General features: G+C 38.7%; 1 protein-coding gene across 12 annotated transcripts in view; it reads left to right on the top strand.

Annotated features, from left to right (window-relative positions):
• RBMS3 (RNA binding motif single stranded interacting protein 3) overlaps positions 1-25,338 on the top strand; it is a gene marked incomplete at its 3' end in the record, with an annotated part of 726,099 nt that overhangs the window by 655,811 nt on the left and 44,950 nt on the right. For 10 of the 12 annotated variants that reach the window (XM_081246096.1, XM_081246094.1, XM_081246095.1 and 7 more), the window contains one exon: positions 3,696-3,743. The exons of the other annotated variants lie outside the window; for them this stretch is intronic. In XM_081246096.1, coding sequence (XP_081102222.1) covers positions 3,696-3,743 — 48 coding nt within the window. The remainder of the gene's footprint in view (positions 1-3,695; positions 3,744-25,338) is intronic. 12 annotated transcript variants of the gene reach the window in all.

The raw sequence follows: 25,338 nt of genomic DNA, 5'->3' as shown, positions 1-25,338 counted from the left end.
GGTCCTGCTCCTGTTCCCTCTCAAGCTGACCCCACTACCACTCACCCGGGGAGTCCAACACTACACTTAGGACCCAGTGTAGACCCTTTCCTTCTCAATTCCCACTACATGCAGTTACTATTCAAGTCCCATAGACATCTGTGAAATACATCCCTTCCTTCATATTCTAGAGTCTCTGCCCTGGGCCTTGTTTGATTAACTGTAATAGTCCCCTAACTGTTCTTCCTGTTTCCCACCTCAATTTACTCCAGTCTGTTCCCCACCATATTGCCACAGCCAGTCAATCTAAGACTCTCCAACCACGTCTCTCTCCTACTGTAATTTTCCAGGGCTTTCAGACATCTGAGCTCACTGAAATTCTGCAAAACAAGGTGTTAACAGTGACAAGTCAAGATTAAGACAGGAACCTCAAGTCCAGAAATAGTTTCCAACGGCAGAGCAGAGAGATCCAGGGAGTAACCAAAGTAAGCAGGGTTCAGGGCTAGTGGGACCTGGAGCTAGATTAGAATTTTCCATCTTCAGAAGGGGTGCCTTAGGCCATATGCTATGTCCTGCTTTCTTTTCTAAGATCCCTGAGTAAAGAAAGTGTACTGAGCCAAAGCCTCTTTTTCATCTTCATAAAATTAGATGTATTTGGTCCCCCATGACCCCACATTTTGAAAGGGATGCCTTGTAGGTTAATTAACCATTCTTTGCCACCTCAAATGTTTATTGTTCAATTCTTTACCTATTTTTAAGCTGGACAGGATTTGCAGTGCTTAAAAGAAATGAATTTTATGCAAGCAGTATAACGGTTTTATTCCAGGGCTCTGCTGACCTTCAAGAAGTATCTAGCTTTTCTGCTTTTGTTTATTTTTTGTCACAGGATTCCCTCAAGGACCAAAGCCCTATTATCCATAATTTCTTATCAGTCTATTGTAAGCTTTAGCAAAAACCACTGGGGATTTTACTGTGTTATGAGAACCTCCAAATTGCATGACAATCTGGTTTTACAAGTTTCTTATCTCCTTTTCATTTGTTCAGTTGGTGGTCACCAGTGGCTTACAATGTCACCAGAATCTGTTGAAAGAAATAAAGAGTTTTTGTTCTGCAGGCTCCTTATCTGCAGTTCTGTTTGTGTCTCCAGACCACTGGTGATTTGTGACATCATTGGATTCTGGTGGTGTAACCATAGCCGCTCACAGAGATAATCTTGTAATTGTTCTTGACTTGTTCAACATAGTTCTCTCACAGTTTTCAATGGCACCATCCCTCCTGTATTGCTTTGAAATTCTGATGGTATCAGATGAAAATCCTGAATTATTCATTTTGCTTAGAGATTGTCTATTTTCAACTATTATTCAGGAATATAAGTATTAAGACAGAGTGATAAAAACCAATACATGATGTTAAATGGACTCATGATTAGGAAACAGTATCATAAATTCATAAGTGGTCATGAGTACATCTCCTGAAATGTCTTTTCAGGAAAAAGTATCAATCAATTAAAAATGGTTAAATACAAGAAAGAAAATATAGATGAAAGGGAATAGTTTTTAAAAATTTATTTAGTCTCATTGTACGATAAGTGAATTTTTGAAGTTAGTACAATATAAACAATAAACAAGTAGGCATTAAGTGAAAGTCTAGTATTATGAAAGTTTATTTGCAAATAGAAAGCTTTTGCTGTTTAAAAAGGAGATTCTGAATTCCAATAAATTAGCAAAAAATACAAAAGTACCAATGTATAAAATGCCAAAGAATATGAACAGATAGTTGATAAAGGAGGAAATAGAAAGCCAAAAAACATATGAAAAATGATCAACTTAAGAGTAAATCTAATACACACAGACACACACATATAACCCATTAAATAAAGTTATTAAAATAATACACATTGCTGACGAAGGTGTGGGGAGATATACATTCTCAAGCATGGATAGTGTGATGGTAGGAATCCAAATTTGTGAAAGTGTCAACTGGATAGCAGGGTGGGCCTGAAAGACATTTCAAAAATAGCTCTATTCCCCGACCAAATAGTTATAGTTTTGAGGACCTATTCTCTGGAAATATTCTAGAATAACAGAAAGTATATCTTAAAAATATTCAGCCCAGTGTTCTTTATAATGTCTAATAAGGAAGATTAAATAAATCATAATCCATCCATAAACTAGAATGTAATGCAGCATGAAGTTATAAGTGTATAAAATAATTAGGAAGGGATTAACTATCATGTTAAATCAAAAGAGCAGGATGTAAATTTGCATATGTGGAGTTTGTATCAACTATGAAAAAATATTTATGAAATAAGGCTATAACAAGTACAAACAAGTGTGATGGTTTCTAGATGATGGGATTAGGGATAATTTATATATTAATCATGATACTTTTCTATATTCTCCAAGAATTCAACAATGAGCATGATTTTTTTATAAATTCTAAAATGTTATAAATATATTCTTGGAAAATGACTAGTGTCACAGTCTTGATTATTTGTAGTAATAATGTGTGCTTAGTTTTTTAAAAGATAATCAGAATTACTACCAGTATTAATAAAATATTTGGAGACCCCTTGAAAATGATTTTATATATTATAGATTTGGGGATTATAATCAAGTCACTAGTTTGCATACCGGTTGTGAGAAACAGAATAACTCATGCCTAAGGTTTACTTGCATTTGAATCTTTGATCAATGCTTGCTTGGCTGGCCTTGCATTGTTCAAGTTCTAATCTGTCTTTTCACACACCATTCACTCATGGGAGAGTGATCAACATTGTCCTTTTGTGGCAAGGAGATGAAACGGATAAATTTGTGATAGTCCAAATTAAGTTACCAAGTAGGTGGACGAGTGAAGTTTGAGGTTTTAGTTTTTAAAATGGAATAATGATCATATGAATGGAATGAGGGTCATGCAAAAGCATCCTTTTAACCATGTTTGGGTAGTTTATTTGAATATGAGCAATAACCCGGTTCCTTTTACACAGTTTACCCCTCCAAGGGGAGCTGGAGAAATCAGAACTTTCCATTTTTAGAAGTGGGGCCATGTCCCACTTTCCTTTTTAAGATCCCTGGCTAAAGAAATGATATTAAGCCAAAGCCTCTTTTTCATCTTTAAAAAAGCAGTTATATTTGGTCCCACATCACCCCAACTTTTGAAATGGATGTCATGTTGTTTAATTAACCTTGATCTACAATTTGCCACCTCCAATTTTATGACACTTTGGAAAAAGCAGCCATCTGTTGAATACATTTTGTTCTATTGATCTGTGCAAATTTTTCATTTATCTCTTTTGAAATTGTAGTTATTTCTTTTGTTCTCCAGGACTGGGGTTTCATATTACACTTTGGTCCCCTTCCTGATGGGCCACTTTGTAGAACTTTTGTGTCAGCCAAAGAGGGTACATATTGCAAGTTGATGACCCAAGGGAGGGACCAAAGTTATGAAAGATGAGGAAGATGACAGTATCTGGGACAGATGATGCTGTCCTTGCAGGTCACACGGGGCCTAACGACACGTCCAGAGTGGTGGTTGTGGGGACCATTGTATCAGCTGTCAACTGTCAAGGGGTCAGAGTGCCTCCTTGAGTGCTTGAAGGCAGGAGCCTTAGGTACCATGTGACATAGAGTGGGCACTTCCAAGTTTTAGAGCTAAAATTCTATTTTATTTTCTTTTGTACTTCATTGCATTCTTTCTCATGCTCTTTTCATTCAAAGATTCAGTCCCAAGACAGGATTATGATACTCCACCAGCTGTTGTGTCAGGTAGGAAAATTCTAATTCCTTTAAGACTTGATTGGATGGGAGAGAGGGAGCTTGCCTGGTTTTTCTCCAAAACTCTTTAAAGCAGTGATTCTCAAACAGTGATTCTAAGCAGGCCATTTCAATTTCAGTTCTGGGGTGGGGGGTTAGCATATGTGGTTCAAAAAAGGATATTTAATATTACAATCCAGTTTTGTGTATGGAAAATAAATGTGTTGCTTTTGAAATAAAAAGTAAAAGCTCAAAGACTTTTGGTCTATGAAGGATACACAGAAAACTGAGTCTGTGTTCTGTGTATCAGTAATTCTTAGTGTTGGAAGCATTCATTAGACTTTCTGGGAAATTGGAGAAGGATACTTGTGTTTGTCAAAAGAGGGCACAGATGAATAAAAGTAGTTTGAGAAGCACTGCTTTAGAGACCGGAATTCCTCTGAAATCAGAAAATCATCCCATTTTGCTTGCTCTGCACCCACCATAGTGTCTGACACATAGTAGGTACTCGATATAATTGTTGAATGAATCAAAACTTCAAATTTGTTCCAAAAATGGTGTTTTGGATATTGAAAGAAAATCTGCCAATGTTCCATTTGTACAACAAAGTGGCAGAGGTTGATTTGAGAATTCGTTAGTGTCTCGAGCATTTTAATTAGCAATATTGAAGTAGTTTCATAAAATCCAGTGGTACAGCTTGTCACAGAGTATACATATGTGAAGACATGAGTTTTAATTTTGAACAGCACAGATCTTCTTGTGCTTTCATATTGATTTTGCATTTTGGTTTCTTGCAAAGAGGAAAATGGGCACAAGTTTTCATTTTTGTTGATTTTAACTAAATAAAATACTGGCAGCATGAAGGGCTTTGAACTCTTTAATCCTTTGATGTGTCAGATGATGAGGACATAAAATCTAAACCAAGAAAGGGCACTGGAGAGAGAGCAAGAGACAAAGGCCAGAAACAGAATGGGAGAGCCCAGAGAGCAGCAGAGTCTGGCAACTGAACGGTGGTTTTCAAGCAGAGAACATCGTGTTCTTGGCCACCTGGTTTGCCTGACCCAGCATATTCAGGGTAATCCTTTTCTCATGTCTTGTGGACTTGTTTAATTATGCTCATGGCTGAATACTCCTCTTAGAAGTTCAGTTGAGAAGCAATGAGTTAGCTTTCAGCTGTGAAGTTACTTTGGTCCTCCTGGAAATCTCTATAAGTTGTCATTAATGAAAATACCACTTATCTTTCCCCAAAGTGTATTACCTGTCGTATCTTCATGTGCCTGTTTTATTTAGGATATGGGACCCCTGGAAAGATGCTTTCTCTAACGCATGTAGCCTTTACTTTGTTTACCGTGTGGCATCTTTGTTTAACAAGAGGCATCTACTCTGAATAATTTGCCAGTATTTATAATAATGAAAGACACAAAATGGAACTTTCCTTCAACTAGGTTTTCTGATTCCACTTTCAAGAACACAATGGAAAAATCAATGAAAACATCAAAAGCACTTACTAGATGTGTGTCATGGGTCAGGCTCTACACAAATCAATTGTGGCAGAACATCTGGCAGCAAATCTGGACTCAGAGTTCCCACCTAATTCCATAGTCAGGCGCCACTGAGAGTCCTTGAGCAGAGAAATGACTTGATCAAAGCAGTGCTTTAAGAAACTTAATCTGGCAGTTTGGTGTGTGCTTGAGGAATAAGACAGAGTAATTATGTAGAACATTTAGAAAGCTCAGATATGATATCACTAAACTGAAATAAGTGCTAAGACCCCAGTGAAATACAAAGGGACTAAAATAGAAGTGACAGGAAAAATAACACTTTGGGAGATTTTACAGTTGTTTTCCCCTTACAAGATTGGGTTGGTGGTTTAACATCTTATAAATTTGCACAGACTTCTTTGGCCTCTTTAGTCTATCTATAAATGAAAATAGACTTGCCTTCCTAAAATGTTTGTGACTTATCTGGTGGGCACAACTTGAATGACATTTGAAAAGATAACATATCCTTTGCCAAACCCTTGATCAGATCAGGAAAGTGAAACAGGCATAAGGTATTGTGATATCCTCTTCTCATGTCTCCCAATATGCCAGTGTTGGACAACTCCAATAGTAATCGATTCCTGGCCATTGTAGGAGCCAACTAAACTGCCATGATGTATCGGAGTTTGAGATATCTCCGTGGTAATCTACAGAAACCAAACCCAACCTAATTCTGTTCGATCAATATATCAAACATTTTTTGACCACCCTCTGAGTGCTGGGCACAACACTGAAGTACTAGAGATACAAAGATGAATAGAAAATGGACCATTGGTTAAAAAAAATATGATGGTCTAAATTAATGTTGTTGTTGTTGTTGATGATGATGATGTTGAAATGTATAAAGTATGGAGGAACTAAAATTTAGAATCTACAGTGAAGATTGGGAACCCTCAGGAATAAAGTGAATTCTGAGCTTGATGTGGAAGGATGAATATGAGTTTACCAGTTGGACAAGAGTGGGAAATGTACATGAGGTGAATGGGACAGGAAATGAAATTCTATGGGGTGATTAGATGACAGCAAGTTATTTGGTATTCTTGGGGCAAAACATCACGATGGCAGACACTGAAGGTGAACTCAGGGTAATCAGGGTAAATCTGATTTTAGGCAAGAACTCTTTCCTCTTTGAGCCACATGCCGCCTTGTTCTTTTAGTTATTCAAATAGTATTTATTGGGAGCACACTTTGTGACAATCACTGTGTCGGGTACTAGGGATACAACTTCCTTCTAAGAACTTAGGGTCCAATTAGGAAGTTAGGCACAAACAACTGATTACACGTTTGTAAAATCTTCAGTAAGATGCCTGAGTTCAGAACCTACTGTGTCACTCATTAGCTGTGGAACCTTGGGAAAATGATGTAACTTCTCTGTAGCTTGGATTATTTATCTGAGGAAATATTAATTACCTCGTAGGGTTGTTGTGAGCATTAGATGAGTTAAGATATGTAGCCTGCTTAGCACAGGTTCTGGCATCAAATAAGTGCTCAAAGGTTATTAGCAGCAGCTATGCTAATCATCCTTGTTACAAGGCGCTATGGAGGCACAAAGAGAAAACTGACCCATGGTAGGAGTCAGAGAAAGTGGAAGAAACCTCTGAATGGAGACATAAGGACACATGGGAATTAGCCAAGTGAAAAATAAGATGGAGGGGGGAGTTTCAGACTAACAGGGCAGCATGTACAAAGCTCATGGGTAGCAGGATATGGCAAATTCGGGGAACTACAGATGGTTCAGTAGGACAGGGATGCATAAAGAGTGATGAGAGTAGAGAAAATGATCCTGGACAAATAAGGTGGAGCAATGTCACCAGCTATGGTAGCTGGGACTCCATCCTGCTGGCAATAGACATAAACAAAAAAGTTTAAGTTGGAGAGTGACATGATCACTCTGGATATAGGTGGAGAATGCACTGGAGAGAGACAGAACTGGAAAATGGGGACCAGGGGAATCCTGTGATAAAACATCACAGGATATTGAATATAGTTCCCTGTGCTATACAGTAGGACCTTTCTGTTTATCTATCCTATATATACTAGTTTGCATCTGCTAATCCCAAACTCCCAGTCCATCCCTCCCCCCAACCCCCTCCCCCTTGGCAACCACCAGTCTGTTCTCTATGTCTGTGAGTCTGTTTCTGTTTCATAGATAAGTTCATTTGTGTCATATTTTAGATTCCACATATGTGATATCATACGATATTTTTCTTTCTCTGTCTGACTTACTTCACTTAGTATGATCATCTCTATGATACTACTTGTTTTTTGTGTGTGTGTGTGTGAAGTATTAAGTGCCATCTTCTGAGAGTGAGTGGGAATGGCATGGTAAGGGACTGAAGGAGAACAGAGATTTGGAAAAAGAACGCCAACTAGCAATACACAGGAAGCTTGAGGAGCAGCCCTGGGAGGCCATTTGAAGCTACAGACTATAGATTTTTGTTACACCAGTCTGTAAGAATGTTTGATTTTTCACTGTAGTGATCAGTAGCCAAGAAGGCAGACAGGTGGATTAATCCAGGGCTAAGGTTTCACTGAGTGGAGTGAGAAAAGGAGCAGTGTGTGCTGACATTGGCAAGAGAGTTACTGAGTGACAAACTAGTTTCCAGGATGGATAGAAAAAGAAAAGAACACAGTAGAGTGTGGGAGGAAAGGAGAAAGCAAGGAAGATAGAGACTAGAGGTCTCAACGAGGCATACGAAGTGGTCAGAAGTACAATACCTAGATTTAGGAATGTAGATAATGAACTAATATTTCTCAGCAAAGTCAAGGTCATGGGAGCAGATGGCCAAAGTGGACTTGAGGTGAAGGTGACGGAGGTTAAGGAAGTTCATCAATATGAGCATAAGAAGGTGCTATTTCAGTGGGGTATTTTTGTATGTCTAGATTTTGTTTTGTTTTGTTGATTTGGTTTTTGACACTAATAAGATGTGGGCTAATCATCAGGAAGAATGTCCCCAGTAGAGGGGATCACTGATAGAACATATTTCTGGAACATGTGACAAAGACACTGAAGACTTGACCTCACAGAATGTTTAAGAGTCAAGTTTTTTCCTGGAACGTTTGGAATATACATCTAATTAAAGGCAGGAAAGTATATCAGAGTAGTATTTTTCAGAGTGTGATTTGGGTATCACCATGATACTTGAAGTGATTTTAGGAGTATAGGAACCAAAACCTTTTATTTTGACTTCAGCAGCTGTAGAGTTACTTTAATGTGAATTTGAATTAAGTTCGTCAAATGTATGGCTGAAGATCTCTTTGCTTAGGAAAAGTCTAAGGTGAATAGTTAAACAGTGAATACATTTTTTAAAAAAAACAACAATAATTCAGGAAGGATAGAGCTAAGGCCAGAGTGGTGATGTCCAGAGAAAGTGGTTGAGGTTTGGGAGATGGGGGTCTCTGATTTATTTCCTCTCTCCTCTCCAAGTCTCTGCTACACCTTATCCAGCTCATTTCAAGGACAGAAAACAGGAGGTCTGGAACTACCCTCCACATTTTCATGCAAAATCACAAGTCTCTTCTCTTTTTAGTGCTTCTTTTCCATACAATGATGACTCTTTAGAAGATCCTCCTATTTGAAAATGAAAAGTAAAACATTTTTTTCTGTTCATAGTTGGATTTTATGAGAAACATATGAAAACTACAGATAAATGTTGTAAAATGTTTATCTCAGTTGCTTTGAACTTAATTTCCTCAATGGTCATCATGATGAAATCAAGAAAAAGACCACAATGGACAGAGAACAAACTGAAGTAGAACCAAAATTCATTCTCCTTTTCTGAAAACCTTAGAATTCAGAATTTGAATCTGTGTTTGGAAAAAATGAAACAAAGGACCAAAAATGCATTGACAGCAACCCATAGAGCTTCTGAACATACTTTCATCCTCTGCCATATTCTTTCTACATACTGGCTAAAATAGGTTGAAAAGAGTCAGTCTTATCATCAGTACAACTTCAGGTCAAGAATGAAGTCTTCACCATGGTACTTGCCCTGATTCAGACAAAATTCACTGTTAAACTTATGCAGTTTTTCCACATTGTTTTGCTAGTCAATATCAGTTTGCATTGGAAAGCCTCCCTAATTTGGAATCGGTGATGCTCTACCGAAGATTTGGTTGAAACCCATCTTTGTACTAACTCTTCTTGAGTGGGTATTACTTTATAAAACTGTTCCATAATTTGGCAGGGATGAGGGGTGATGTTTAAGCTACTTCAAAGAGCAAAACCATTTTTCAAATGGGGGGGTGTTTAAGCTACTTCAAATCATTTTTTAAGCTCTAAACATTGGTTTTCATGGATACCATGAGCTAATTACAAATGATCTCCATCTCTTAATTAAAAATTAGGTCCATTAGTACCTCCAATTAGCTACAATTAGCCATTAAGTTGTATTTACTGTAAAAGACCTGACACAGAGTTATATGTGCTCCCACAAAACATGCATGAAAATCAGTTTCATTTCTTTGCTCAGATTCTGTGCATCTACTTTGATTACCAAACTGTATTTGTTTAAATGTACTAATGAATTGATTTTTTTCTTTTTAATAAGTTCAATAAGCAGACTTTCTTTGTTTCATTCATTCAACTAATATTCATTGAGCTCCTAGAGTGCTACAAGGAACCAAGGCTAGATGGTATAAAATAGAGATACATCCCTTGCCTTCAAAGAACATAGATTCTAACAGCAAAGGACAGAGTTACAAAGAACTGTCACAAAACACAGCATGTGACAGATATCCTAAGAGCAGTACACAGAGCGAGACTTTGTACAAGCATTTGACACACAGGCCTGTGCATGCTGTTACTGTGATCCTGCTGGTGCATTTGTATTGTTCACTACATTACAGAAATGAAGTTTTAGAAGACTTTAACTGTGGGACCACAATTTTTAGTGCTCTATTCAAGAAACTGTTAACTAAAGAGAACTTATGCACATAGTCTTTTCTGATATCTAAACATCACTGTTAGTTAGCCCAGTTTCTTTTTTCCGGGGTGGAGGGGGAGGAGAGCATGGGATGGGAGGATACAAAATCCTATGCCTTACCTTCTAATCCAGCGAGTTTTTTATTTTTCTGTAAAGGTCCAGAAGTAAATATTTTAGGCTTTGCCAGCCATTGGCTCATGTCACAACTACTTTTGCCTTTCAGGATGAAAGCAGCCACAGACCATGTGTAAATGGATGAGCATGGCCACATCCCAATAAAACTTTATTTATAAAACAAGGCAGCAACCAAGATTGGCCTGTGGGCTACAGTTTGCCCACCTCTGCTCTAATCAATGTATTTTCCTAAGTATTCCCAATTAAATACTATTACTGACATTCCTTACAATAAGAGCATGAAGTTCTTTACCTTTAAAGCTAGCAGTTGTGTGTGTGTGTTTAATTTCTTGAAAGGCAGATGAAATGTCAGAAAGGCAGAGGTGGAGAGACGGAAATGAGGACTTGAGAGAGACATTTCTTAGCGTTTTACTTTGCACATGATTGATTACAGTTCCGAAGTATGAAAACACTTCAAGTATATTTATATTTTTCACGTGCTCAGCCTATATTCGTTTTCTGGAATGTATCTGTATGTGCCAGTAACAGAGGATCATCAACCAGGAAAATCAATATATATTCTGTTAATATCCCCTTGGCAGCCTTTAGAATTCTGTACGTTTAGCAATTTAGGGAAAAGGGAAAAGATACATCATCTCAATAGATTTGTAGTAAAAATGTATTTTACATCTTTGTCCTTCCAGCTGGGCTGGGACTGCTGTTGCTGTTGTGGTTGGTTTGAGTCCACTGAAGTTGTCCTTGACCTGTCAGCGCTAGTGATTCTGTGTTCCTGGGTGGCTGCTTTCTCTGAGCATTGTGTTCTGCTTGGCGCGCACATCCAATGGAAAGGCAGTATCCACAGTGTCTTCTCCGTGGTAGAATCCTTCAGTGGGTGGCAGCAATGGGCTTAGGGCAGCCATGGCCGCCACACACGTGTCCTGAGTACTTCAGTCAGCATTTTCAAGACGACAACAGATTTTAAAGGAAGCTAACTGCATGTGCAGGCATCAGCCCATCTGGCACTAACACCACATTGTTCCCTTTTTAATCAACTGCACCAAGTGGGCACTTGAGGTTCCTGTCGGAGAATCCAACCATGAATTGACTACGATGCAGCCCTTGCCAAAGGCATGCTTGAGACACCTGACACTGGAGAGAGACTGCCTCGCAGATGCACTAACATTTCTCTAGACTCTATGTTAAATTGGTTTATCAGATAGCAAAATATCTGAACCATATAATTGCACATCCCTGTAGAAATGCTTTCTCAGGGTGAATTTTAACATTTTAACCTCTTCTTTCTTAGGTGATAACGACACACACATTTAAGCAACATCTAGCTTTTTTAAGATGCCACAGTGGACGTAATTATCCATTATTTTACCCAGCATCCTTTATAAAGAAACAAATGATGAATCGCTCCTTGAGTTCAGTGCCTCGGCAAGTATCTCTCTCCATATGAGCGGATATACTTCTTTTGAACTGGCAATGTAAAATACATAACTTAGCCTTTAATTAGATGTATATTCCAAACGTTCCAGGAAACAACTTGATTCTTAAACATTCTGTGAGGTCAAGTCTTCAGTGTCTTTGTCACATGTTCCAGAAATATGTTCTATCAGTGATCCCCTCTACTGGGGACATTCTTCCTGATGATTAGCCCACATCTTATTAGTGTCAAAAACCAAATCAACAAAACAAAACAAAATCTAGACATACAAAAATACCCCACTGAAATAGCACCTTCTTATGCTCATATTGATGAACTTCCTTAACCTCCGTCACCTTCACCTCAAGTCCACTTTGGCCATCTGCTCCCATGACCTTGACTTTGCTGAGAAATATTAGTTCATTATCCACATTCCTAAATCTAAGTATTGTACTTCTGACCACTTCGTATGCCTGGTTGAGTCCTTTAGTCTCTATCTTCCTTGCTTTCTCCTTTGGCCTTGGTTGTCAGGACAGTGGGAATCAGATGTACTTACACTGCAAACTTTCCTGGTATATCATGTTCTCTCTCTTGCTCTCAGCTGTTTGTTGATTTGCTGGTGTTTTTCATTGTGCTTTTTCATACAGTGCTTAATTTTATAAATCCCTCACAAATTCCACTTGGAAGCACAAAAGCTCAAATTCCTATGGTAAAAAATAAATGAAACAAATGGTAATGGGCTCAGGGAAGTTTGCATGCTCTAAAGTCTCAGTGGAAAGATAAAATGAAAGATGATCATGATTATGCGTTGATCTGATAGAAAAAATTGCCAGCAGGCACTGTTTTTATTCATTACACATGCAACTGTGAATAGGAATAAGTATGGTATAATAATTGGAAATGGCTTTTAGAGTCAAGAGTATGTATGATTCCTGGTCCAACTAGTTAATAATTATTTAACAATGGCAGCCACTTAAGTTTTCTGAAGCTAACTTTTCCTCTCTTTAAGTATAGATAATAATGCATTAGCATCTCTATATGTGTATTAATAGAAGGATTTATTGAGGTGACACAGCTAAAGTACGTAGTAAGTGCCTAACTCATAATAGATATTAAATTATTATTGAGCCTTCTTTTCCTCTTCCATTCCTCACATTCAGGGAAGTGTGTTAGGAATTTTGAAGTGTCACTAACCTTACATTTACATGATAGATGGACTGAACCAAAATAGTATTTTTTTTTTTTTTTTTTTTTGCAGTACACGGGCCTCTCACTGTTGTGGCCTCTCCCGTTGCAGAGCACAGGCTCCGGACTCGCAGGCTCAGCGGCCATGGCTCACGGGCCCAGCTGCTCTGCGGCATGTGGGATCTTCCCGGACCAGGGCACGAACCCGTGTCCCCTGCATTGGCAGGCAGACTCTCAACCACTGCACCACCAGGGAAGCCCCAAAATAGTATTTTAAAAGAGAGTTTCCAAACTCAGTATCTAAAAATAGAAGAAATATTAAAGGGTTTAAATGTGTATCTTCTCTATTGGCTGAACTATTACAATATTATTAACTGAATTAATATAATAAATAAATTATAAAGCTTTTTTAACAAGATGAAAAATAATCTTCTTAATGGAAGGTGAAAAAAGGTAACAAAAGTAAATAATCTTTAGGATTTTGGGTCCTAAAACATACATATGAACAGAAGCTAGAAGAGAATGCATTAAATGATTATCATAAGTGCTTTTAATTTTTTTCTAAACTTTTAGACATGTTGCTTTGCAGCTTGTATAATTTACTAGAATTTTAACAGCACAGTCTTTGAATATACATAACTTTAGTATTTTAATATACATAATTTTATGTATGTATGTATACATACCTAATTTTAACAGCACAGTCTTTAAATATACATAATTTTCTTTCATTTATTTTTTACCATAGGAATTAGAGTTTTTGTGTTTCCAAGTAGAATTTGTGAGGGGTTTATAAAATTAAGCACAGTAGGGGTTTCCCTGGTGGCGCAGTGGTTGGGAGTCCACCTGCCAATGCAGGGGACACGGGTTTGTGCCCCGGTCCAGGAGGGTCCCACATGCTGCGGAGCGGCTGGGCCCGTAAGCCATGGCCACTGGGCCTGCACGTCCGGAGCTTGTGCTCCGCAACGGGAGAGGCCACGGCAGTGAGTGAGAGGCCCACGTACCACAAAAATAAATAAATAAATAAATGAATAATTTTTTAAAATTAAGCACTGTGTTAAAATGCACAATTTATATACCAGGGAAACATGAATATATTGCTGTGAAGATGAGGATTATGGTGATTGTGATGAGTATATTGATGGTAGTGGTAGCAGTGGTGACCTCTAAAAATGTCCCCACTTCCATTCATTATATCTCAACCCTATGGCATTTAAGGCAGAATTACAAGAAACATATCTTTCTATAGAGGTGGCATAGAATTTTTGAGCAATTCTATTGTCTAAAGTCACTGTTTAAATCAACTATACTTCAATAAAAAAATTTAAAAAATAATAAAGACATTTTGGGGGGGGGATTTTTTTTTAAACATCTTTATTGGAGTATAATTGCTTTACAATGGTGTGTTAGTTTCTGCTTTATAACAAAGTGAGTCAGTTATACATATACATATGTCCCCATATCTCTTCCCTCTTGTGTCTCCCTCCCTCCCACCCTCCCTATCCCACCCTTCTAGGTGGTCACACAGCACCGAGCTGATCTCCCTGTACTATGTGGCTGCTTCCCACTAGCTATCTATTTTACATTTGGTAGTGTATATATGTCCACGCCACTCTCTCACTTTGTCCCAGCCTACCCTTCCCCCTCCCCATATGCTCAAGTCCATTCTCTAGTAGGACTGAGTCTTTATTCCTGTCTTGCCCCTAGGTTCTTCATGACCCCCTTTGTTTTTTTAGATTCCATATATATGGGTTAGCATATGGTATTTGTTTTTCTCTTTCTGACTTACTTCACTCTGTATGACAGACTCTAGGTCCATCCACCTCACTACAAATAACTCAATTTCGTTTCTTTTTATGGCTGAGTAATATTCCATTGTATATATGTGCCACATCTTCTTTATCCATTCATTTGTTGATGGACACTTAGGTTGCTTCCATGTCCTGGCTATTGTAAATAGAGCTGCAATGAACATTTTGGTACATGACTTTTTTTGAATTATGGTTTTCTCAGGGTATATGCCCAGTAGTGGGATTGCTGGATCATATGGTAGCTCTATTTTTAGTTTTTTGAGGAACCTCCATACTATTCTCCATAGTGGTTGTATCAATTTACATTCCCACCAACAGTGCAGAAGGGTTCCCTTTTCTCCACACCCTCTCCAGCATTTACTGTTTGTAGATTTTTTGATGATGGCCATTCTGACTGGTGTGAGGTGATACCTCATTGTAGTTTTGATTTGCATTTCTCTAATGATTAATGATGTTGAGCATCCTTTCATGTGTCTGTAGGCAATCTGTATATCTCCTTTGGAGAAATGTCTATTTAGGTCTTCTGCCCATTTTTGGATTGGGTTGTTTGTTTTCTTGATATTGAGCTGCATGAGCTGCTTGTAAATTTTGGAGATTAATCCTTTGTCAGTTGCTTCATTTGCAAATATTTTCTCCCATTCTGAGGGTTGTCTTTTAGTCTTGTGTATGGTTTCCTTTGCTGTGAAAAAGCTTTTAAGTTTCATTAGGTCCCATTTGTTTATTTTGTTTTTATTTCCATTTCTCTAGGAGGTTGGTCAAAAAGGATCTTGGTGTGATTTATGTCATAGAGTGTTCTGCCTATGTTTTCCTCTAAGAGTTTGGTGGTGTCTGGCCTTACATTTAGGTCTTTAATACATTTTGAGTTTATTTTTAAGACACTATTATTTTTATGTGAATTAATTATCCACCTATCAGAAGGTGCATCTCCACAACCAAGTGACTGCCGCCTTTAACATTTTTCATATTGAAATCAAATTTGAAGTGATATATATTCTGTTCCTTGCATATAGCACTTGGAATAACCTAAAATCTTCCCAGTTTTGGGGGGGTTTTTAAATAAATAAATTTATTTATTTATTTATTTGGCTGCATCAGGTCTTTATTGCTGCACACGGGACTTTCTCTAGTTGTGGTGAGCAGGGGCTACTCTTCGTTTCGGTGCACAGGCTTCTCATTTCTCATTGTGGTGGCTTCTCTTGTTGCAGAGCATGGGCTCTAGGCGCACGGGCTTCAGTAATTGCGGCACGCGGCCTCAGTAGTTGTGGCTCGTGGGCTTTAGAGCACAGGCTCAGTAGTTGTGGCGCACAGGGTTAGCTGCTCCGTGGCATGTGGGATCTTCCCGGACCAGGGCTCGAACCCGTGTCCCCTGCATTGGAAGGCGGATTATTAACCACTGCGCCACCAGGGAAGTCCCCTTCCCAGTTTTTTAAAAGTGAGACTTCCAGTCTCTTGTGTTTAATGGGATTGATGTCATACATTTGAAATTGGGATCATATATAATATACTTTAATTACATGTGATATTAAGTCTAACTTCCACAAGTTTTATATCTATATGTATATATAATTATTTGTATGTATTCATATGTGTGTGTGTGTATACATGAAATCTCCTAATATTGGAGGTAATTTATTTTCCCAAGCTGTAGATCACAAAATATTTATTCCTACCAAAATTATATCATTTCAAAGTCCATTTGCCACCCAAGATATTGCTTATTCTTCTCTCTTTTCTACCACTAACTTTTATTCATTTTGATAATGCAGACTACATTACAAACAGTATATTATTTCTTATCAGGCCAGTCTTTTTTTTCCCCACTTGTCTGAACCATGCACTCTGGTGTAATCACTGTGATTTAGCTTTGATAAAATATTGATTGAAAGGCCATCAGCTACCTGGCCCGAATACGACATATAAAAACTAGAATCACTTCCAATCAAGTTTCCTTAAAAATGGAAAACAAAAAGGTGAAAAGACTTTAAACCAATGATGCTCTTTAATTTACATGCAATGGGCATATTTCTGTTGGCAGCAAAACTATGTTGGATTCAGAGTAATGGACTGTGGGTCCCTATAAGACATAAATTTAATTACTTTATGTGCCTGCTCTGAGTCCAGCCGTCTGCCCAAGACGATCAAATCTGGGAAAGCATAGGACTCCAGATTCAGAGAATAGAAATTGCATTCATAACTGAGCAGTTACTTTAGCAAATTAAATATGCAGAGTTAATTAAAAGAATAGTTATTGAGATTTTTGAGATGCTTGTTTTGGAAGGGTAAAACCTAGTAGCCAAAAAAGACCAAGAACCAACTATAGTCAAGCAAAGTTAGGTTTACTAGCCTGCAGAAACGAGGGAGAAGTTACATCAGGTGAACAATGGAACATCTAAGAAGAGGAAATTTGGAGGGTCTTATTTAGGATTTGAGTATGCAGTGTGACTTTGGTAAAAGCTTAAGTGATGGTCTTTTCTGCATTTGGGTGCTATCAGGAAGTGGTGGGGGGCTTCCCTGGTGGCGCAGTGGTTGAGAGTCCACCTGCCAATGCAGGGGATGCGGGTTCGTGCCCTGGTCCGGGAAGATCCCACATGCCGCGGAGCGGCTGGGCCCGTGAGCCATGGCCACAGAGCCTGCACGTCTGGAGCCTGCGCTCCGCAACGGGAGAGGCCACAACAGTGAGAGGCCCGCATACCACAAAAAAAAAAAGGAAGTGGTGGGGGGCTTGAAAGATTGGGTGTCTTCTTAAGCGTCATCTAGTAGGTGAGAGGAACGAAGCAGAGCTTCATTGGTAAAGATGCAGCAGTCACGTTAGACTGAAAAGGGAGGTGTTTCATTGTTTTTAGGTTTGCAAAATGTCCTTTCCTCTGTCTTTTATCTACCCTACTCATGGTGTGTTCTTGTCTGATAATTGTTGATAATCTTAAAATAGTTTAATTGCGAATACTATGACCTGGCTAATAGCTACCAGCTAATTAAAGATAATTTGGAAGATTTCCATAAATTATTTCTTTATCTAAAGAGGAATTATCGTGTTCCCTGACAAAAATATAACTGAACATTGAGTGGCCTTGATCAAATGTAAACACAGATGTGGGATAGGTCAAATGTGATTTATTAATCACATACATTGAGTGTATATGGAAGGTATTGTGAATGCAAAGGTGAATATATGTACTCACAGAACATGCTATGTTCAGGGCACTGAGCTGAGGGCTTCAAGTGGGTCCATTTGATACATACAGTAGTCACAACCACCCAGTAAGGAAGCTTCTATGTCCTCTACAAATTGATTCTTTATAAGCCTAGCTAGACCCTCACTTACATTTATGCTCCTTTGGCTGTTTAAAACTTTTTGCTCTTCTCAAATGCCAAACACAAGCCCTGCTTTTTATTCTCATAAAATGGCTCCCTCTTCCTTGATGAGAAGATGGAAACCACAGTTGATCTGATCTCCCACAAAGGTGTTCTCTTTACTTCAAATGTCTGCTTCTTCATTCCTCCTCTCTTCCTATCCTCCTATAGTTTGTCAGGTCATGGCCCTCTCTTTGTCAATGTTAACCCTTCCTCCTATATTCTTGATTTCTTTTTTTTTTCTTTTGGTTTACAGCATTGACTATTCTCTAACCCACATGCGTCTTCTTCATTATATATTTATCCATTGGTGACTTGACTCTGCTTTTAAAAAAAGCGTAGATCCTTTCTATCTTGTTTTCATGTTTCTCAGGGTGCTGGTCTCAGAGAACTTTACTTTTCTCTGTTTTCTCCCTCAATGAAGCCATCTACTTCCTCAGCTCTAGCTGTCATAGAGATGACCTCCTTATCTATATTGCTCATCCTGCCTCTGTTTTAAGTTCCACACCTGTGTTTCCAGCCACCTTGTAGGTGTCCCCACCCTTGGATAGCCCCATGGAAGTTCAAACTTCATATTCACAATTTGTCTCATAATCTTTCCTCCCGATCCAATTTCTTTTCCAGACCTCCCTAGGGTTTGAGCAAACCTCTATAAATATTATTTCTCTAAGCCAAGATCTTGCAAGGAAAGTGTAGCTATGAGTTTAGGATTATTACGGTCTTTGACAGTGGTTTGGAGTATAGCTCTTCTTTCTGGGTGAGAGCTATATGATTTAATATGCAACTGAGCTTGGAGTAGAAAGGATAGAAAATCTCCTATTCATTGACAGGTGATTTTTATTCCAGGCAGTTGTGCTCAGAACCTCCGAGATGTTTTGGCTCAGTCTACCCCACACGCAAGCTTCCTTTTTCTTGTAAATTCTACTTGTACAATATACTTCTACTCTGTCCTACCCATTCCATTCCCTTACCTCCATCCAGGTTGTACCCTTGTTACCTTTTAATTTTATTATTGCAGTGTTTTCCTAGTGTCAACACCTGGCCCTTCTCTTTCTTATTTAGCCTTCCCCCAAATACATGAATAAAATTTGAGATTAACATTGTTTAAACCTTATTTGCAAGGATATGGTCTTAATATAACAATTGGGAGTACCTTAGTAGGTAACTGTCCCTACCATATGATTATTGCCAGAAAGAGGGTACGGATTAGATCTCTGAATCTGAAGTCATTTTTTTAATAGCAAGACTCAAACTTGCCTGCCCAGGATATACCAGAACTACTTCACTACTCAAAGCTGTGGATGGCTTATGTAGATTGTTCTACGAAGATGTCGTACTGTAGACCCACAGTGTGATGATGTCTCTGTGTGTATACAGACCTAAAATTTTTCTGAGAAGAATTTATCCTCCAAATAGAGGGGGTTTATTTCATATGGAGGAGGTTCCCTTAAATTCTTTTTAGCTTCCTTAATTTGACACTATCCATCCAATGCCAAATGTGGCTGATGGTTAAAACATAGGAGTCCATGTGTAACCAGCAGCAAAGAAAGCTACATTCCAAGTCCTTGTCAAGAAGTATAACAATTCCAAAGTCACTGCTATTCCTACCTTTCAGAACCTTGGCTAAGAGAAAATAAAATTTGGGGAGGAGCATTTGGATAATGTGCAGTATATCCATTCTCTTTGGTTCATCTAAATTATATCCCTGGATTAACCTGCGAAAGCCGTCTTACTTGGATGACTGTGTCCCACTGACCCCCTGAAAAATAGCTTTTCCTTAAGTATGCATTGGCATAATGCCACTCACTTACATTTGAAGGAATATATGATAAATAGCCCTTGGAAACCTGCTTTCTTACTTTAAAGCTGTTGTTCATTAAGATTACATAGTATCTGCTCCTTTCAGACTTATGGGAGAAATATCTCTCTTGCCTCCATATTGGGAATTATTTTTCCATGCATCTGGTTTATTTTCTTACCTAATGAACACAGGGAATCATGTAATTTATTGCTAAATAACTCTGATAATTTTTTAACATCTTTATTGGAGTATAATTGCTTTACAGTGGTGTGTTAGTTTCTGCTTTATAACAAAGTGAATCAGCTATACATATACATATATCCCCATATCTCCCCCATCTTGCGAAACCTTCCCACCCTCCCTATCCCACCCCTCTAGGTGGACACAAAACACTGAGCTGATCTCCCTGTGCTATGCGGCTGCTTCCCACTAGCTATCTATTTTACATTTGGTAGTGTATGTATGTCCATGCCACTCTCTCACTTCATCCCAGCTTACCCTTCCCCCTCCCCGTGTCCTCAAGTCCATTCTCTACATCTGTGTCTTTATCCCTGTCCTGCCCCTATGTTCTTCAGAACCATTTTTTTCCCCTCTGATAAATTTTAATGGCATTTATTTTATTAGCCTCGCTGTACTTTCTTTCCATTTGTCTCATTTTTCTCACTTATTGGTACTACAACACTTTATACAAGTTTGGAAGCTGCCTAAAATCCTTTAGGGGAGCAAGGTGAGCTATACTTAAATTCTGCGAAGGGAGACTCCTAATATATTATTTTCCCAGTCAAAAGCCACAACACAAAGACCGCAAAAATTAAAGACTCATCAGCCTGTGTTTGAGTCTGCCGCCGTATAATCCTCAAGCTACTTTAACCAACTGTTACTCCTACTGTCTACCTCCATAACTCTATTCTTTCACTGGTCATAATTATTTGTAGTATGTGTTTGGCTGTGAGAACTTTCTTTCTTGCCTTGCTCTTGCTGACTTTCCAGCTCTTGCTGGAATTTCTTCCCCGTCACACCTACAGTTTCTGTTGGTCAAATCCTACCTATCAGTAATGGAGTATCTCTTCCACCAATCTCTTTCTGATTTGCACAGCCAGATGTGATCTCACTTTATTTGGAAAACTCTCAAAGCCCTCTGTGGGCTCCTGTTGTATAGATACTGGTACATTCCTCACCACTCTCTACCCCATTTTTAGATTGTAGGTCCATGGAGGTTTGGAGGTCAAGGACTGTGCTATTCCTATTATTTCTGGTGGCACTAAAGCTCAAATTTTTGATGAAAATAAAACAGTATTTTTTTCTTGAAGTCTAGTTGATTTACAATGTTGTATTAATCTCTGCTGTACAGCAAAGTGATTCAGTTATACATAGATATACATTCTTTATATTCTTTTCCATTATGGTTTATCACAGGGTATTGAATCTAGTTCCCTGTGCTATACAGTAGGACCTTGTTGTTTATCCCTTCTCTATACATTAGTTTGCATCTGCTAACCCCAAACTTCCAATCCTTCCTTCCCCACTCCCCTTTCCCCTTGGCAACCACAAGTCTGTTCTCTATGTCTGTGAGTCTAAAACAGTCCTTAAATAAAGACTCACCCTCAATTAAAGAATTCAGCATTGGCTCTCACTCCAAATCAATGTGGAAGACAAAATGGGGAGACAATACTAAGCTCATCAGAAGCCTGCATTTTCTCTAAAAGGTCTAAAAGTTTGGACATTCTCCCCCAGAAAGTCACTGTAATTAACGGTCATCCATTGCAGGCTTAGCGCAGCATCCATCTGATGGGTTTTGCAGATCCAAGTCTTCACCCACCCTAATCCATTCTCTCTATAGCCATCAGAGCCATCTTTCTACCACGCACATGACCTGCCTCCCATCCTTCCACAGCCTTCCAAACATCAGCCTCAGTCCTTAGCCCATGTACACAGCCCTTCCTGAGCCTGGCGCTTGCTGCTGCAGACTCACATCTTACTCCTCCTGTGCTCCAGGCAGAGGGCACTCCTCTCAGCTCCCAGGATGGGCCAAGCTGCCAGGGTCTTCATATAAGTGAGAGTATGGTAGCCATGAGCAGTCCCTCTGGCTAGAATGCTGTTTCCTCCATGCTTCAACTTTATGCTTTCTCAGCAGGGATCTGTAGCTGGTTTTGCAGGGCTTGTCTCGATGTTTCCTTCTCCTTAGAAGTCTCCCTCATCCTTCCATCTTGTCCTAGAGTTGCCCATTTTTTTTATTCCCTCAGATCCCTGAGAATATCTCCATCATAAAATTTAATGCACTAAATCATCATTTTCTGCTAAATTACCTTTCTTTCTCTCCAGAGTCAAGACTGTAAACTCCTTTAGATCAGGGACTACTTCTATTTACCTTATTTCTCTATGACCCAGTAGTATCAGGGTAGGTGTTTAACAAATATTTGTTTATTGAATAAATAATACCTACTTGTAAGAATGCTGAATGGCAAGAAACACATTGTGTATAATCCTAACCTTAACTTCAAAAGATGAAAATAGCAAGAGGAAAACAGATTCTGAATTCCCAAGAAGTTTGGAAATTTGAATGAATAAGTGTAGAGGGCTTTCTGAATGGGATAGAAAAATCTCATGAACAAGAAAGTAAGAGAAAAAGTGAAAGGATTTGGAGAAAGCAGAATTACTGAGAGGATCTTTATATGAAATAATTTAAAATATTGGTGGAAATCTACAATGTGTCTGTTAGAACTATAACTACCCTTTATCACTGCCACTTATCTGGAAGGTTTCATTTTTGTTAGTTGTTTTCCCTAGATAGTCGTCACATTTATTTATCTTACCAACATCATTATAATGGATTCCCCAGTCACCTTCTGAAAGTACTTTTATACCCTTTTCATTGTCCAGGTCTCTCATATGGACACCACTGCAAACATACTGGTCTCAGTGATGTAGCATTTTTGCCTCATTTCTTAAATCAGTTCTTCAGTGGCGTGTGTCATGCCTTTTGCAGATTCTCTGGAAGACATGCATCCAAATGCCCCACCATCATTGTGAATGGTAATCAGGACAAGTAATGGCCTTTAGCTTTTTTTTCATTAATGAAATGGAAAAGCGCCATACCCAATCCATTAGTGACGCACTATTATATTGAGAGCTTACTGAAAAAAGGCAGCCAGCCGGTGGACATAAGGCTGTTTTCCCTTAAGTAGGATTTTCAACCAAGATCAAACAAGGCACCCTTTCATCTAGCAGGAAAGTTAGTGCTCCCTTCCCCTTTCTCCTTCTCATTTTGTTTTGTCCCAATTTGTCCTGACAGTCCATAAGGAATTTAACTGTTTTCTAAATGACATTGAAAATTCTTGCAGATTAACAGTTTCATAAAGGAAAAAAAATCAATTCGTCTTTTGAAAACCTTTCTGTTTGTTTCTGTCTGTGGATTTTAGCTTCTTGAATTTCTTACTCTCAAAGAGATGTTTTCCCCTTGATTTTTTTTTCATTATAAAACTGGATATAAACATAAAATATGTAGCCATTCTGTTTTTTTTTAATTATTATCATTCTTTTAGCAGTCATGTAGTAAACCCCCCCTGTTATTTTCATTCCTTTAGAAAATTGTTTGATTGATGGCCTTGAACTCAGCTAGTTCAGGCCAAACTTGAGGTTTTTTAATCCCCTAAACTCAATTGAATTATTTTGCCCTTTGCTGATACTTTATAAGGTGTCTGCTTGCTTTAAAGCTTACACCTCTGGCATTCGTACTTATCACCCAAGCCACTTAGACTTCAAGTTTATTTGAAGGGCTAATTCCACACGATGCTAAAGTGCACATGTGTGTATACAGCCCAGTTCCTAAAATACCTTTCCTTAGGAATCTCATGAAGAGTGGAATGCAACCACTGAGCCAAAGCAAAGGACATCAGCCTCACGGGCCTTTTACTACAATCGCTAGGTTATATGTTACGAAGATGAGTATTGAAGCATGTGATACAACCGATGCATTGAAGCCTGGGGAAGGGCAGTGGGTGACCTTCATCATCTCTTCTGCACCACAATCCACTCCCAGGGACAGAATGAGAAGACAAGAGAACCTTAGAAATACAATTCCCAGGCCCCACACCAGACATACTGAATCCAAAACTGGCCATGGACCCAGCACTATCGTCTTTAACAGCCCTCCAGGTGGTTCTGAGGCACAGTCAAGTTTGAGAACCACAATTGCCAGCCAAGCAGCCAATCACAGGCATGCATGTGAATGGGGGAAGGAAAAACCACTTAAGACAATGGAGGATTAAATTTATGATAGAATAAAAGTAGAAACGCTTATTATCCTCTATTATTCCAACTTTTTCCTTCCTTCCAGAATTCTGTCATATATTGTTGTTGTCTTGTATGATTTCCTTCCTTCTGCATGATGTGTTTTTAAAGACCAACAGAACTGGACTTAGGTTGGAATCTGAGTAGAGTGGGTCCTTGGGGAGAAAGAGATGAATCCCTAATTGAATTTACGCACTACACTCAAAACTATCAGGGCTCATGGCCCGTAATGATATATTTAGGAACTCCCGGGACAAAGAAGCTGTGTGAACTGGCACATGGATGTAGTGTATGTATTCACTAGGGCACGGTTATTTCCCAGGGGATACTTTTAGGATTATTAAGACCCCAAACCAGAATGGGAGCTCAATCCTCTCTCTTAATGTGGAGGGGAGGGAACGAACGTTGTTTACAAACATAACAGCAGTAATTCCTGGGTGTGAAGTGCTTATGGTCTTCTTTTCCCCTTTCTATTATATTCATACTCATACTTCATACTTAAGGGAGGTCTTACTAATGTCAGGAGTTTTCACTCCATTTTTAAAAGGACCAAGGACATATATATTATAATAAGAGTCTTGATCCTTTTAAAGAACTCATGGCAGCCCATGAGTCCAGGGAAGGACTCATATATTGTCAACAAGCATCTTCTTCCCCAGCACATTCCTTTGAGCCTCTAGTAATTAGGACAGTAACTAAATTGGTCTTTTTTATTTTCCACTGGTATGAAATACAGCTAAGAGGATTACTCCATACTTGGATATTAAAGTTCTTTTTATAACTGGCAGCATCTAATCCTGATTATTCACTGTTTGTATTTCTAAAATACATAAAACTAGAAACAAAGCTTTCAACTGAGCCCCTAATTTCACACCCAAGTTGACCTTGGTTGTCTACAGACTCACTGTGACTTATGGCTAATGAGGACAGTTGTACTTTTCTCTCCTCCTCTTCACCCCGCCCCCAACCCTTTGCCAGTGCCTGCAGAATCCTGGGTAGAATTGGGAAGAAATTTTATTGGGCATATATTTACTTACCTCCCGTGCCTTTCACAATTGTTTTCAGTTCCTTTGGGGATATATTTTTTTTCTGTTTTATTTTCCTTTTCTTAATGCAAGATCCTCCAAGGTAGAATGATAAAAGTTCAGAGTATGCAACAT

Source organism: Mesoplodon bidens (genome assembly GCF_964165515.1).
Source record: "Mesoplodon bidens genome assembly, chromosome: 10".
NCBI lineage: Eukaryota > Metazoa > Chordata > Mammalia > Artiodactyla > Ziphiidae > Mesoplodon > Mesoplodon bidens.
The sequence above is the reverse complement of the archived record's forward strand: the minus strand, read 5'-3'. Positions and strand labels throughout refer to the sequence as shown.